This window comes from Pseudophryne corroboree, chromosome 4, assembly GCF_028390025.1.
Source record: "Pseudophryne corroboree isolate aPseCor3 chromosome 4, aPseCor3.hap2, whole genome shotgun sequence".
NCBI lineage: Eukaryota > Metazoa > Chordata > Amphibia > Anura > Myobatrachidae > Pseudophryne > Pseudophryne corroboree.
Window position 1 is genome coordinate 761,110,844 of NC_086447.1, and position 17,202 is coordinate 761,128,045.

General features: G+C 48.1%; 1 protein-coding gene across 1 annotated transcript in view; it reads right to left on the minus strand.

Annotated features, from left to right (window-relative positions):
* The window catches only part of CFAP36 (cilia and flagella associated protein 36), a 61,543-nt gene that overhangs the window by 11,331 nt on the left and 33,010 nt on the right, over positions 1 to 17,202 (minus strand). Inside the window, exon 9 of the mRNA XM_063918197.1 lies at positions 1,965 to 2,114. Within this exon, the coding sequence (XP_063774267.1) occupies positions 1,965 to 2,114 (150 nt within the window). The remainder of the gene's footprint in view (positions 1 to 1,964; positions 2,115 to 17,202) is intronic.

Genomic DNA, 17,202 nt, shown 5'->3' on the forward strand with positions numbered 1-17,202 from the left:
CATTACAGCCCAGGGCGCCCCCCCGCGCCCTGCAACCCACAGTGTGTGTTGTGGGAGCAATGGCGCGCAGCGTTACCTCTCCGAAGCCTTCTGCCGCCTGTGAAGTCTTCTGCTTTCCTATACTCACCCGGCTTCTATCTTCCGGCTCTGCGAGGAGGACGGCGGCGCAGCTCCGGGACGAACCGCTAGGGAAGACCTGTGTTCTGACTCCCTCTGGAGCTAATGGTGTCCAGTAGCCTAAGAAGCAGAGCCTAGCATTTAAATAGGTCTGCTTCTCTCTCCTCAGTCCCACGATGCAGGGAGCCTGTTGCCAGCAGGTCTCCCTGAAAATAAAAAACCTAACAAAATACTTTCTTTTCAGGAAGCTCAGGAGAGCTCCCTGTAGTGCACCCAGTCTCCTCTGGGCACAGTATTAAACTGAGGTCTGGAGGAGGGGCATAGAGGGAGGAGCCAGTGCACACCCATACCTAAAAGTTCTTTTTAGTGCCCATGTCTCCTGTGGAGCCCGTCTATTCCCCATGGTCCTTACGGAGTCCCCAGCATCCTCTAGGACGTAAGAGAAATGTTGAATGTGTAAATCTTTGTGTCAAATGAAAATCCAGGTAACTGTCCGGCACAGCTGCTAAGCCAAGACCACAAGCATCTTGTACAATGTGTCTTTACATTCTCAGGAAGAGGCTGGGAATTTATGCAAGTAATCCACTTAACAATGGTCTAATTGAAAAGCGGCCAACGTTTCTTATGCACATCATAAAGGACCAAAAAGTCATCCATCCTGTGTACATTACAAATCCTTTGGACATAGGTGCTCACCGAAAGGAAGATTTAGTCCGAAGAATAGCCTTGCCTTGATGAAAGACAAAGATATGGAGATCTATAAGACAGAGCCTCCAATTCCGAATGTCTCCCAACTGTAGATATAGCGAAAAGAAGGCTTGCAAAAGTATTGAATGTTAAATCCAACAAATCCAAAGGATTAAAGGGGGAATCTTGTAATGCTACCAACACTAAAGTGAGATCATAAGGAGCTATATGGGTAGTAGGGAGGCCAATCTCGGGTATCAGGATTGAAAAAAAGGTAAATCCAGGGATTCCCGGGACACCCAGGATTTGGTTGAAGACCCGCCCAGTCCCCACAAATACTCACTGTGGGTGGGAACTGCGCCAGCGGGCGGCGATGTGCGGTCCGGGCGGCTGGCTTCAGATTCTCTATTGTGGGTGGCGAGGTGCAGTCCGGGCGGCTGGCTTCATAGCGTGCAGCGTGACTTCTGACATCTAACATCATGTCACGCTGCGCAGTATGCACTATGGGGGCAGGGGTAGCCGGGCAGCGTTTGAGCTTTCTGAGGACGCTCAACGCTGCCCAGCATTAAAAAAAACAATGGGCAGGTAAATCCCGCAATCCCCGGGATTGGATCTTTCAACCCCGGGATTGAATCCCGGCCATTTTTTGACCTAAATCCCGGGATCCCGCAGATACCGATCCCAGGATTGGCCTCCCTAATGGGTAGATGTATCGAGGTTGCATGTGCAATTCCAGTAAAAGTGTGACTTTTCTCTTAAGGAAAACCAAGATGGCTAAAACATGAGTTTACAGGGAACAAAGATTCAAACCATCATGAAGACATTTGTACAAGACAGCTTATCTGGTGAGGCAGTGGCAAAGCCCAAACTTATCTGGCCATTCAGCAAGGCTGATCTCCACTATCCCCAAGAAATGGCAGCGAGCACAGCAATATACCGTGCCAAGGATCTCGCCCAGGCTAGTTCTGCCATCTCAGGGAAACTCCTTTGCAAGTGAACATGGCACACACTGTGTGTAAGGTGTTATCACATGATTAGCCACTAGGTAATTTGGAGTGACACTTTCAACAGGGAAAAAAAAAAAATTACAACTATGAGCCAACAGCTATCTGGACAACTGACTGACATCTTTGCTAGCTACAGTATTTCAAAAAGATTACCTGTCTGGAACAAGATGCCTGTTCTTCGCTTTCTTCCGAACTTTGTGTTTCCTTCTTTGAATCAAACTTCTGTGCTAAGAGAACAGCTCTTCTCTGTTTGAGATATTCTGCGCGTTCTCTGAGCTGTTCCTTCTCCGATTGCGTCAAGCTCTGTACAAGAAATGATTGAACATGCAGCTTTTAAACTGCTCACACTCTCTTGATCTCATTTTTTATTTATTTCATATATTCTAAATTAATAAGATGACTTGCAGACAATATTGTATATTTTTATTTTCCTTTAGACAAGGGCATTATTATAAGGTTATCAACAGGCATTGTTAATTAAGGCAAGGTAAAAGGTGTACTGAATGGCAATAATTAAAAAAAATAATAATAGGATTTTAATACCTACTGGTAAATCCTTTTCTCTTAGTCCGTAGAGGATGATGGGGACTCCAAAAGGACCATGGGGTATAGACGGGATCCGCAGGAGACATGGGCACTTTAAGACTTTAATGGGCGTGAACTGGCTCCTCCCTCTATGCCCCTCCTCCAGACCTCAGTTATAGGAACTGTGCCCAGAGGAGACAGACATTTCGAGGAAAAGGATTTTGTTAAACTAAGGGTGGGATACATACCAGCTCACACCACAACACACCGTACAACATGGCATTTAACTAAAACCAGGTAACAGCGTGAACCAAAGAGATCAGCAACAGGCTGACCTTAACCGAAACACAACCTTTGTGTAACAAAAGCAATAACCATTAACAAGTACTGCAGAAAAAAGTCCGCACTGGGACGGGCAACCAGCATCCTCTACGGCAGGCCTGGCCAACCTGTGGCTCTCCAGCTGTTGTGAAACTACAAGTCCCATCATGCCTTGCCACAGTTTTGCTATTAGGGAATGCTAAAACTGTGGCAGGGCATGCTGGGATGTGTAGTTTCACTACATCTGGAGAGCCACAGGTTGGCCAGGCCTGCTCTACGGAGTAAGAGAAAAGGATTTACCGGTAGGTATTAAAATCCTATTTTCTCCTACGTCCTAGAGGATGCTGGGGACTCCAAAAGGACCATGGGGTTTATACCAAAGCTCCAGACCGGGCGGGAGAGTGCGGATGACTCTGCAGCACCGATTGAGCAAACATGAGGTCCTCATCAGGGGTGTGGTTCGTTTTACCGACAGTGTCTAGGTCGACAATGTTTAGGTCGACCACTATAGGTCGACAGTCACTAGGTCGACATGGATGGAAGGTCGACAGGGTTTCTGGGTCGACATGTGCTAGGTCGACAGGTCTAAAGGTCGACATGAGGATTTTGGTTTTTTTGGTGTCGTTTTCTTCGTAAAGTGACCGGGATCCCAAATTAGTGCACAGCGTCCCCTCGCATGGCTCGCTTCGCTCGCCATGCTTCGGGCATGGTGCCTTCGCTTCACTACCGCTTCGCTCGGCACACTTTACCGTTCCAATCGTAGTCCACGTGGATCGTTAAGTATGAAAAAATCCAAAAATAAAAAATAAAAATGAAAAACTCATGTCGACCTTTAGACCAGTCGACCTAGCACATGTCGACCTAGAAGCCCTGTCGACCTTCCATCCATGTCGACCTAGTGACTGTCGACCTATAGTGGTAGACCTAAACATTGTCGACCTAGACACTGTCGATCTTCAGTCCGGATCCCCCTCATCAGCTAGGGCAGGGGTGGGGAACCTTTTTTCTACCAAGGGCCATTTGGATATTTATAAAATCCTTCGGGGGCCATACAAAAATTATCAACTTAAAAATTAGCCTGTCCTTAGTCAGTTGTTATGCCCGATTAGTTTTGCCCCCAGTCAGTAGTTATGCTCCATTAGATATGCCCATTGTCAGTTGTTTTGGCCCATTAGATATGCCCCGTCAGTTGTTATGCCCCATTAAATATGCCCCCTGTAGTTATGCCCCATTAGATATGCCCCCTAGTAGCGCCGCTTACACACACACACATTAAAAGAAAAAAAAACCACAAAGCTCACCAGCCCCGCTCCTGCATCCGGACCGCTGCCCTCCCTCTCCTCGGAACTATGGGAGAGATGTCATGACATCTCTCCCATAGCACCGAACAGCCACACATGTACACTGCCTGAGCCAGAAGCTGGAGCTCAGGAGTGAGCTCCTGCCTCCGGCTGCTGCTGAGGATGAGGAGCCGGGTGCCCGCTGGTTGTAAAATCTCAGCGGGCGTTCGGCATCTCCTCTCGGTTAGGTGAGCCTGGCTGGGCCGGATCAAGTGGCTTTGAGGGCCTTATACGGCCCTCGGGCCTGAGGTTCCCCACTCCTGAGCTAGGGTATAAAACTTGTAGAATTTTGCAAAAGTGTTTGAACCCGACCAAGTAGCTGCTCTAAAAAGTTGTAACGCCGAGACTCCCCGGGCAGCCGCCCACGATGAGCCCACCTTTCTGGTAGAATGGGCCTTCACTGATTTCGGTAACGGCAATCCAGCCGTAGAATGAACATGCTGAATCATATTACAGATCCAGCGTGCAATAGTCTGCTTAGAAGCAGGAGCCCCAACCTTGTTGGAAGCATACACGACAAACAGCGCCTCTGTTTTCCAAATACGAGCCGTTCTGGCTACATAAATTTTCAAAGCCCTGACCACATCGAGAGACTTTGACTCAGCCAAGGCTTCAGTAGCCACAGGTACCACAATAGGTTGGCTCATGTGAAACGAAGAAACCACCTTTGGGAGAAATTGTTGACGAGTCCTCAACTCCGCTCTATCTACATGGAAAACCAAGTAGGGGCTTTTGTGAGACAAAGCCGCCAACTCTGACACCCGCCTTGCGGACGCCAAGGCCAATAGCATGACCACTTTCCAAGTGAGAAATTTCAACTAAACCTTTTGTAAAGGTTCAAACCAATGCGACATAAGGAACTGTAACACCACGTTAAGGTCCCATGGTGCCACTGGGGGCACAAATGGAAGCTGGATGTGCAGCACGCCCTTCACGAAAGTCTGTACTTCTGGAAGCGAGGCCAAATCCTTTTGAAAGAAAATAGATAAGGCCGAGATCTGCACTTTAATGGAGCCTAACCTAAGGCCCGCATCCACACCAGCTTGCAAAAAATGTAGAAAACGACCCAGCTGAAATTCTTCCATAGGCGCCTTCTTGGATTCGCACCATGACACATATTTTCTCCAAATACGGTGGTAATGCTTCGCCGTTACCTCCTTTCTAGCTTTCAGTAGAGTGGGGATGACCTCTCCGGGAATACCCTTTCGAGCTAGGATTTGGCGTTCAACCGCCCTGCCGTCAAATGCAACCGCGGTAAGTCTTGGAACACGCACGGCCCCTGCTGTAATAGATCCTCTCTTAGAGGAAGAGGCCAGGTATCTCCTATGAGTAATTCCTGAAGATCCGGATACCAGGCCCTCCGTGGCCAATCTGGAACAACGAGTATCGCCTGAACCCTTGTTCTTCTTATGATCCTTATCACCTTTGGGATGAGAGGAAGTGGAGGGAACACATAGACCGACTGAAACACCCACGGTGTCACTAGAGCGTCCACAGCTACTGCCTGAGGGTCCCTCGACCTGGAACAATACGTCTGAAGCTTCTTGTTGAGGCGAGACACCATCATGTCTATTTGAGGAATTCCCCAACGACCTGTCACTTCTGCAAAGACCTCTTGATGAAGACCCCACTCTCCTAGATGGAGATCGTGTCTGCTGAGGAAGTCTGCTTCCCAGTTGTCCACGCCTGGAATGAAGACCGCTGACAGAGCGCTTGCATGTTTTTCCGCCCAGCGAAGAATCTTTGTGGCCTCCGCCATCGCTGCTCTGCTCCTTGTTCCGCCTTGGCGGTTTATGTGCGCCACCGCTGTTATGTTGTCCGACTGAATCAGGACGGGTAGGCCGCGCAGCAGATGTTCCGCTTGTAGAAGGCCGTTGTAGATGGCCCTTAATTCCAGAATGTTTATGTGTAGACAAGCTTCTTGGCTCAACCATTTTCCCTGGAAATTAACCCCCTGTGTGACTGCTCCCCAACCTCGGAGACTCGCATCCGTGGTCACCCAGATCCAATCTTGGATCCCGAACCTGCGACCCTCTAGAAGGTGAGAAAGTAGGAGCCACCACAGGAGAGAAATCCTGGCCCTGGGGGACAGGCTTATCTTCCGGTGCATGTGTAGATGGGACCCGGACCACTTGTTCAACAGGTCCCACTGAAAAGTTCTTGCATGGAACCTGCCAAACGGAATGGCCTCGTAAGCCGCCACCATTTTCCCCAGCACTCGAGTGCATTGATGAATCGACACACTTGCCGGTTTCAGAAGCTTCTTGACCATGTTCTGGAGTTCCAGAGCTTTTTCCAATGGGAGAAAAATTCTCTGTAGTTCCGTGTCCAGAATCATGCCCATGTTGTCGGAATCAACTGCGACTTTTGCAAATTTAGGAGCCAGCCATGTTGTTGCAGAACTGTAAGGGAGAGCGCAACGCTTTTTAGCAACTGCTCCTGTGATCTCGCCTTTATCAGGAGATCGTCCAAGTACGGGATAATTGTGACCCCTTGCTTGCACAGGAGAACCATCATTTCCGTCATTACCTTGGTGAAAATCCTCTGGGCCGTGGAAAGACCAAACGGCAACGTCTGAAATTGGTAGTGACAATCCTGAACAGTGAACCTCAGGTACGCCTGATGTGGAGGATATACGGGGACATGTAGGTAAGCATCCTTTATGTCGACTGACACCATAAAATCCCCCCCCCCTCCAGACTGGAGATCACTGCTCGGAGATATTCCATCTTGAATTTGAATCTTTTTAAATACAGATTGAGGGATTTTAAGTTCAGAATCGGTCTGACCGAGCCAATCAGTTTCGGGACCACGAACAGGGTTGAATAAAACCCTTCCCCCCGCTGTAACGGGGTACCGCGACAATGACTTGCTGCCGACACAGCTTTTGTATTGACGCACACACTACCTCTCTTTCTGGAAGAGAAGCTGGCAAGGCCGATTTGAAAAATCGGTGCGGAGGCACGTCTTGAAACTCCAGTTTGTATCCTTGGGTCACAATTTCCAGCACCCAAGGATCCAGGCCCGAGTGAACCCAGACATGACTGAAGAGCTGAAGACGCGCCCCCACCGGTGCAGACTTCCACAGCGGAGCCCCAGCGTCATGCGGTGGATTTGGCAGAAGCCGGGGAGGACTTCTGCTCCTGGGAGCTTGCCCCAGCCGGCGATCTTTTTCCTTTTCCCTTACCTCTAGCAGCAAGGAAAGAGGACACTCGTCCTTTCCTGAATTTATGAGACCGAAAGGACTGCATCTGGTATTGAGGGGTTTTCTTTTGCTGTGGAGGGACAAAAGGCAAAAAGGATGACTTACCCGCGGTAGCTGTAGAAACCAGGTCCGCGAGGCCTTCACCAAACAAAACTTCACCTTTGAAGGGCAGAGCCTCCATAGCCTTTTTAGAATTAGCATCACCATTCCATTGACGCATCCACAACGCCCTCCTAGCCGAGACTGCCATGGCATTGGCCCTTGAAGCCAAGAGGCCAATCTCTCTCGCAGCATCCTTTAGATAGACTGCAGCGTCCCTGATGTGACCCAGCGTCAAAAGCACGCTTTCCCTATCCAGGGTGCTAATTTCAGATGACAAGTGATCTGCCCACTTTTCAATAGCGCTACTCACCCATGCCGATGCCACGGCCGGCCTAAGCAGCGTACCCGTAGTGACATAAATAGATTTCAAGGTAGTTTCCTGCTTACGATCGGCAGGATCTTTAAGTGGTGCCGTGTCCGGGGACGGTAGCGCCACCTTCTTGGACAAACGCGCCAGGGCTTTGTCCACCGTAGGGGAGGATTCCCACCGTAACCTATCCCCCGAGGGAAATGGATACGCCATAGAAATCCTCCTGGGAATCAGTAGTCTCTTGTCAGGAGATTCCCAAGCTTTTTCAAAGAGCGTTCAGTTCATGAGAGGGAGGAAACGTTACCTCAGGTTTCTTTCCCTTAAACATAGACCCTTGTCTCAGGAACAGCGGGGTCTTCTGTAATATGTAACACTTCTTTTATTGACACAATCATGTACTGAATACTCTTAGCCACCTTATGATGTAACTTCGCATCCTTATAGTTGACACTGGAGTCGGAATCCGTGTCGGTATCTGTGTCTGCTATTTGGGTAAATGAACGTTTCTGGGACCCTGAGGGGGTCTGAGATTGTGACAAAACATCTCCCATGGATTGCTTGGTTCTGAGCCTCAGATTTGTCCAACCTCTTGTGCAACAAAGCCACACTTGTATTTAAAACACTCCACATCTCTACCCAATCAGCAGTCGGCGGTGCCGACGGAGTCACTCCCTCATTCTGTTCAGCCCCCACCACAGCCTCCTCATGGGAAGAGCATTCAGCCTCAGACATGTCGACACATGCGTACAGACACCCACAAACACACTGGGCTATAGGGGACAGACCCACAGTAAGGCCCTTCAGAGAGACAGAGAGGGAGTTTGCCAGCTCACACCCAGCGCCTCACCGGTCTGAAAGAATTAAATAATGCCCCAGACCTATAAGCGCTTTTATATAATAGTAACCAACACCAATTGCTGTGCCCCCCCTTGTTTTTTGCACCCTGTTACTTGTGACAGCAGTGAAGGGCCAGGAGCAGCGTCTCTGCAGCAAGCTGTGGAGATAAAATGGCGCTGGTTAGAGCTGGAGGATGAAGCCCCGCCCCCTCAATGGCGCGCTTGTGTCCCGCTTTTCTTTATACAGGCGGGGGTCTGTATACAGTGCCTATGCACTGTATACCAACTTGCCAGTCTCAGTTAGAGGTTTTATTGCTGTCCAGGGAGCCCCCCCTGCGCTCTACACCCATGTGGTGCCTTGTGTGTGCGGGAGCAATGGAGCGCAGCGCGACCGCTGCGCGGTACCTCAAGGAAGAACTGAAGTCTTCTGCCGCCTCTGAAGTCTTCTTGCTTCTGCTACTCACCCGGCTTCTTACTTCAGGCTCTGTGAGGGGGACGGCGGCGCGGCTCCGGGAACGAACAGCTAGGCTATACCAAGTGATCAGACCCTCTGGAGCTAATGGTGTCCAGTAGCCTAAGAAGCAGAGCCTTTGAACTCACAGAAGTAGGTCTGCTTCTCTCCCCTCAGTCCCACAAAGCAGGGAGCCTGTTGCCAGCAGTGCTCCCTGAAAATAATAAACCTAACAACAGTATTTTTTTGAGAAACTCTGTAGAGCTCCCCTAGTGTGTGACCAGTCTCCGCTGGGCACAGAATCTAGCTGGAGGAGGGGCATAGAGGGAGAAGCCAGTACACGTCCATTAAAGTCTTTAAGTGCCCATGTCTCCAGCGGATCCAGTCTATACCCCATGGTCTTTTTGGAGTCCCCAGCATCCTCTAGGACGTAGGAGGAAAAAAATAAGAATTTACTTACCGATAATTCTATTTCTCGTAGTCCGTAGTGGATGCTGGGAACTCCGTAAGGACCATGGGGAATAGCGGCTCCGCAGGAGACTGGGCACAAAAAGTAAAAGCTTTAGACTAGCTGGTGTGCACTGGCTCTTCCCCCTATGACCCTCCTCCAAGCCTCAGTTAGGATACTGTGCCCGGACGAGCGTACATAATAAGGAAGGATCTTGAATCCCCGGGTAAGACTCATACCAGCCACACCAATCACACCGTACAACTCGTGATCTGAACCCAGTTAACAGTATGATAACCGTAGGAGCCTCTGAAAAGATGGCTTCCAACAATAAACAACCCGATTTGTTTGTAACAATAACTATATACAAGTATTGCAGACAATCCGCACTTGGGATGGGCGCCCAGCATCCACTACGGACTACGAGAAATAGAATTATCGGTAAGTAAATTCTTATTTTCTCTGACGTCCTAGTGGATGCTGGGAACTCCGTAAGGACCATGGGGATTATACCAAAGCTCCCAAACGGGCGGGAGAGTGCGGATGACTCTGCAGCACCGAATGAGAGAACTCCAGGTCCTCCTCAGCCAGGGTATCAAATTTGTAGAATTTATCAAACGTGTTTGCCCCTGACCAAGTAGCTGCTCGGCAAAGTTGTAAAGCCGAGACCCCTCGGGCAGCCGCCCAAGATGAGCCCACCTTCCTTGTGGAATGGGCTTTAACAGATTTTGGCTGTGGCAGGCCTGCCACAGAATGTGCAAGTTGAATTGTACTACAAATCCAACGAGCAATCGTCTGCTTAGAAGCAGGAGCACCCAGCTTGTTGGGTGCATACAGTATAAACAGCGAGTCAGATTTTCTGACTCCAGCCGTCCTGGAAACATATATTTTCAGGGCCCTGACTACGTCCAGCAACTTGGAGTCCTCCAAGTCCCTAGTAGCCACAGGTACCACAATAGGTTGATTCATGTGAAACGCTGAAACCACCTTAGGGAGAAATTGAGGACGAGTCCTCAATTCCGCCCTATCCGAATGAAATATCAGGTAAGGGCTTTTATAGGATAAAGCCGCCAATTCTGATACGCGCCTGGCTGAAGCCAGGGCCAACAGCATTACCACTTTCCATGTGAGATATTTCAAATCCACTGTGGCAAGTGGTTCAAACCAATGTGATTTTAGGAACCCTAAAACTACATTGAGATCCCAAGGTGCCACTGGAGGCACAAAAGGAGGCTGTATATGCAGTACCCCTTTGACAAACGTCTGAACTTCAGGCACTGAAGCCAGTTCTTTTTGGAAGAAGATCGACAGGGCCGAAATTTGAACCTTAATGGATCCTAATTTTAGGCCCATAGACAATCCTGCTTGCAGGAAATGTAGGAAACGACCCAGTTGAAATTCCTCCGTAGGGGCCTTCTTGGCCTCACACCACGCAACATATTTTCGCCAAATGCGATGATAATGTTTTGCAGTTACATCCTTCCTGGCCTTGATCAGGGTAGGGATGACTTCATCTGGAATGCCTTTTTCCTTCAGGATCCGGCGTTCAACCGCCATGCCGTCAAACGCAGCCGCGGTAAGTCTTGGAACAGACAAGGTCCCTGCTGGAGCAGGTCCTTCCTTAGAGGTAGAGGCCACGGGTCCTCCGTGAGCATCTCTTGCAGCTCCGGGTACCAAGTTCTTCTTGGCCAATCCGGAGCCACGAGTATCGTTCTTACTCCTCTCCTTCTTATGATTCTCAGTACTTTTGGTATGAGAGGAAGAGGAGGGAACACATATACCGACTGGAAAACCCACGGAGTTACCAGAGCGTCCACCGCTATTGCCTGAGGGTCCCTTGACCTGGCGCAATATCTGTCCAGTTTCTTGTTGAGACGGGACGCCATCATGTCCACCTTTGGTTTTTCCCAACGGTTTACAATCACTTGGAAGACTTCTGGATGAAGTCCCCACTCCCCCGGGTGGAGGTCGTATCTGCTGAGGAAGTCTGCTTCCCAGTTGTCCACTCCCGGAATGAACACTGCTGACAGTGCTATCACATGATTTTCCGCCCAGCGAAGAATCCTTGCAGCTTCTGCCATTGCCCTCCTGCTTCTTGTGCCGCCCTGTCTGTTTACGTGGGCGACAGCCGTGATGTTGTCCGACTGGATCAATACCGGTTGACCCTGAAGCAGAGGCCTTGCTTGACTTAGGGCATTGTAAATGGCCCTTAGCTCTAGGATATTTATGTGAAGAGACGTTTCCATGCTTGACCACAAGCCCTGGAAATTTCTTCCCTGTGTGACTGCTCCCCAGCCTCTCAGGCTGGCATCCGTGGTTACCAGCATCCAATCCTGAATGCCGAATCTGCGGCCCTCTAGAAGATGAGCCTTCTGTAACCACCACAGGAGAGATACCCTTGTCCTTGGAGATAGGGTTATCCGCTGATGCATCTGAAGATGCGATCCGGACCATTTGTCCAGCAGATCCCACTGAAAAGTTCTTGCATGGAATCTTCCGAATGGAATCGCTTCGTAAGAAGCCACCATTTTTCCCAGGACTCTCGTGCACTGATGCACTGACACTTGTCCTGGTTTTAGGAGGTTCCTGACTAGCTCGGATAACTCCCTGGCCTTCTCCTCCGGGAGAAACACCTTTTTCTGGACTGTGTCCAGAATCATCCCTAGGAACAGTAGACGTGTTGTTGGAATCAGCTGTGATTTTGGGATATTTAGAATCCACCCGTGCTGACGTAGCACTACCTGAGATAGTGCTACTCCGACCTCTAACTGTTCCCTGGACCTTGCCCTTATCAGGAGATCGTCCAAGTAAGGGATAATTAATACGCCTTTTCTTCGAAGAAGAATCATCATTTCGGCCATTACCTTGGTAAAGACCCGTGGTGCCGTGGACGATCCAAACGGCAGCGTCTGAAACTGATAATGACAGTTTTGTATCACAAACCTGAGGTACCCTTGGTGAGAAGGGTAGATTGTGACATGGAGATAAGCATCCTTGATGTCTAGAGATACCATATAGTCCCCTTCTTCCAGGTTCGCTATCACTGCTCTGAGTGACTCCATCTTGAATTTGAACCTTTTTATGTAAGTGTTCAAAGATTTTAGATTTAAAATTGGTCTCACCGAGCCGTCCGGCTTCGGTACCACAAACAGTGTGGAATAATACCCCTTTCCCTGTTGTAGGAGGGGTACCTTGATCATCACCTGCTGGGAATACAGCTTGTGAATAGCTTCCAATACTGCCTCCCTGTCGGAGGGAGACGTTGGTAGAGCAGACTTCAGGAACCGGCGAGGGGGAGACGTCTCGAATTCCAATTTGTACCCCTGTGATACTACCTGCAGGATCCAGGGGTCCACTTGCGAGTGAGCCCACTGCGCGCTGAAATTCTTGAGACGGCCCCCCACCGTGCCCGAGTCTGCTTGCAGAGCCCCAGCGTCATGCTGAGGACTTGGCAGAAGCGGGGGAGGGCTTCTGCTCCTGGGAAGAGGCTGCATGGTGCAGTCTTTTTCCCCTTCCTCTGCCCCGGGGCAGGAATGAGCGGCCTTTTTCCCTCTTGCCTTTATAGGGACGAAAGGACTGGGTTTGAAAAGACGGTGTCTTTTTCTGCTGAGAGGTGACCTGGGGTAAAAAGGTGGATTTTCCAGCGGTTGCCGTGGCCACCAGGTCCGATAGACCGACCCCAAATAACTCCTCCCCTTTATACGGCAATACTTCCATATGTCGTTTGGAATCCGCATCACCTGACCACTGTCGCGTCCATAACGTTCTTCTGGCAGAAATGGACATCGCACTTACTCTAGATGCCAGGGTGCAAATATCCCTCTGTGCATCTCGCATATATAGTAATGCATCCTTTAAATGCTCTATAGTTAATAATATACTGTCCCTATCCAGGGTATCAATATTTTCAGTCAGGGAATCCGACCAAGCCACTCCAGCGCTGCACATCCAGGCTGAGGCGATCGCTGGTCGCAGTATAACACCGGTATGTGTGTATATACCTTTTAAGATATTTTCCAGCCTTCTATCAGCTGGTTCCTTGAGAGCGGCCGTATCAGGAGACGGTAAACTTGTTTTGATAAGCGTGTGAGCGCCTTATCTACCCTAGGGGGTGTTTCCCAACGTGCCCTAACCTCTGGCGGGAAAGGGTATAGTGCCAATAATTTATTAGAAATCAGCAGTTTTTTTATCGGGGGAAACCCACGCTTTATCACACACCTCATTTAATTCATCTGACTCAGGAAAAACTACTGGTAGTTTTTTCACACCCCACATAATACCCTTTTTTGTGGTACTTGTAGTGTCAGAAATGTTCAATGCCTCCTTCATTGCCGTGATCATGTAACGTGTGGCCCTACTGGACATTACGTTTGTCTCGTCACCGTCGACACTGGATTCAGTATCCGTGTCAGGGTCTGTGTCGACCATCTGAGGTAACGGGCGTTTTAGCGCCCCTGACGGTGTCTGAGACGCCTGAACAGGCACTAATTGATTTGTCGGCTGTCTCATGTCGTCAACAGTTTTTTGCAAAGTGCTGACATTGTCACGTAATTCTTTAATTACTACCATCCAGTCAGGTGTTGACTCCCTAGGGGGTGACATCACTAACACAGGCAATTGCTCTGCTTCCACATCATTTTCCTCCTCATACATGTCGACACAATCGTACCGACACCCAGCACACACACAGGGAATGCTCTGATAGAGGACAGGACCCCACTAGCCCTTTGGGGAGACAGAGGGAGAGTTTGCCAGCACACACCAGAGCGCTATATATATATACAGGGATAACCTTATATAAAAAAAAAAAACGAAATACCTAGGCGCTAATTTTAAGGAAAAATTGGATATGTATGTGTATATATACACATGCAAATATGCACGTGTACATCCAAATTGATCGTACCTCTGTGTCTCCCGTTCGCTGCTGCAAACAAACTTCTGTACGTTTGTATATGAATATAAGAAGAGAAAAATAATACAGCTGCGCCCGGGATTAACAGAGCATATAGTAAACCATAATTAATCCATTAATTGCACATGCGGATACAGGTCACCGAGTGTCAAATCAATCAAACCCAATCAATAATGCACATAAATGTTTTAATATAACAAAATAAAATTATATTTAAAATATACTGTGCACAGTATCAAATTAATATTGCTTTAAAAAAGCCAAGGAGAAAACATATAAGACATAAATCATAAAAATGTATCCAGTTATGGACACAACACTGTAGCATAAATGATATCTCAGACTTGTCTCAATTGGGAAATATGGTCATTGAGAAACACTGTTTGCGCAATTGATTTTTTATACAATGACTATAAAATCAATTTAAAGTCCACAATATTGTATGGTGCTATATAAAATTCGCACAGATATCTCAATTCATCAAGTCCATACGGTATATAACTGGTCTTATGATAAGTACTGTTCGTGCAAAAAAAACTGTGATATAAATTGCTTGTTCACTAAAACAGGTATGTGTGGCGTCCCACCGTGATGTTACCTGATATGTAGTAAAGGTAGGAGCTGATGTTCGGATTAAGCACACCTCATGTGGCTGCTAAATTGACTGGTAATGTTGAGACCGCTGGTCCTTGATTAAATAGCGGAGGGAAAGGTGCTAGTAATGACCGCCAGACTGCGCTGGCCTCAATGATCACCTCGTGATGCTCTCACCGGAAAATCCGTCCCGTAGATAGTGCAGATAGTGACCGCCAGACTGCGCTGGCCCGAAGGATCACCTCTTACCGCTCTCACCGGCAGACCCGTCCTGAGGCCAGCGCAGTCTGGCGGTCATTACTAGCACCTTTCCCTCCGCTATTTAATCAAGGACCAGCGGTCTCAACATTACCAGTCAATTTAGCAGCCACATGAGGTGTGCTTAATCCGAACATCAGCTCCTACCTTTACTACATATCAGGTAACATCACGGTGGGACGCCACACGTACCTGTTTTAGTGAACAAGCAATTTATATCACAGTTTTTTTTGCACGAACAGTACTTATCATAAGACCAGTTATATACCGTATGGACTTGATGAATTGAGATATCTGTGCGAATTTTATATAGCACCATACAATATTGTGGACTTTAAATTGATTTTATAGTCATTGTATAAAAAATCAATTGCGCAAACAGTGTTTCTCAATGACCATATTTCCCAATTGAGACAAGTCTGAGATATCATTTATGCTACAGTGTTGTGTCCATAACTGGATACATTTTTATGATTTATGTCTTATATGTTTTCTCCTTGGCTTTTTTAAAGCAATATTAATTTGATACTGTGCACAGTATATTTTAAATATAATTTTATTTTGTTATATTAAAACATTTATGTGCATTATTGATTGGGTTTGATTGATTTGACACTCGGTGACCTGTATCCGCATGTGCAATTAATGGATTAATTATGGTTTACTATATGCTCTGTTAATCCCGGGCGCAGCTGTATTATTTTTCTCTTCTTATAACCTTATATAAGTGTTATTCCCTTTATAGCTGCTGTATTATATATTAGCTGCCAATAGTGCCCCCCCTCTCTTGTTTTACCCTGTTTCTGTAGTGTAGTCTGCAGGGGAGAGTCAGGGAGCCGTCCTTCCAACGGAGCTGTGAAAGAAAATGGCGCTTGTGTGCCGAGGAGAAAGGCTCCGCCCCCTTCACGGCGGCCTTTTCTCCCGCTTTTTTCAGGAAACTGGCAGGGGATAAATGCATCCATATAGCCCAGGAGCTATATGTGATGCATTTTTTTTAGCCATATAAGGTTTTTATATCGTTTTTATTGCGTCTCAGGGCGCTCCCCCCCAGCGCCCTGCACCCTCAGTGACCGGAGTGTGAAGTGTGCTGAGAGCAATGGCGCACAGCTGCAGTGCTGTGCGCTACCTTATTTGAAGACAGGAACGTCTTCTGCCGCCGCTTTCTCCGGACCTCTTCGCTCTTCTGGCTCTGTAAGGGGGCCGGCGGCGCGGCTCCGGGACCCATCCAGGCTGAACCTGTGATCGTCCCTCTGGAGCTAATGTCCAGTAGCCAAGAAGCCCAATCCACTCTGCAGTCAGGTGAGTTCGCTTCTTCTCCCCTTAGTCCCACGATGCAGTGAGCCTGTTGCCAGCAGGACTCACTGAAAATAAAAAACCTATTTAAACTTTTACTTCTAAGCAGCTCAGGAGAGCCACCTAGCTTGCACCCTTCTCGTTCGGGCACAAAAATCTAACTGAGGCTTGGAGGAGGGTCATAGGGGGAGGAGCCAGTGCACACCAGCTAGTCTAAAGCTTTTACTTTTTGTGCCCAGTCTCCTGCGGAGCCGCTATTCCCCATGGTCCTTACGGAGTTCCCAGCATCCACTAGGACGTCAGAGAAAAAAATGTGCACACTTTCTGGCAAGTTTTTGCATTACATCAATTTTATTACCTCCTTGTTAAATGATACAAAAGTTCTAGGGATGCAGTCACTGAGTGCACACTGTACTACACCATGGTGTAGGGAAGACTTGAGAATACACTTTGAATGTTCCATTAAGCCTAAACAGGAGGGCAGAAACAGTGTGTTGTCTAACAGGTGTTATTTAGACTGTAGACTGAGTGAGAACTTTGAAAGTTGTAGTCCACCAACAGCAGGAAAATTGTAAGCCTTACTATACTAATGCAGGCAATTCTACAACATGAGGTGTGCTCTAATATATTGAAGTTGCTCAAACACATCCTATACATGCACCTCTCCTTCTGAACAGTTTCTTCAGCCTTAAGAAGTACATAGCAGGAATCATTGGAGAGCAGCCATCCAACCTCATCTGTATTCTGTGCTGTTCGTGTCTCCTTCTAGCTATCTGAATCTGGATTACTCACG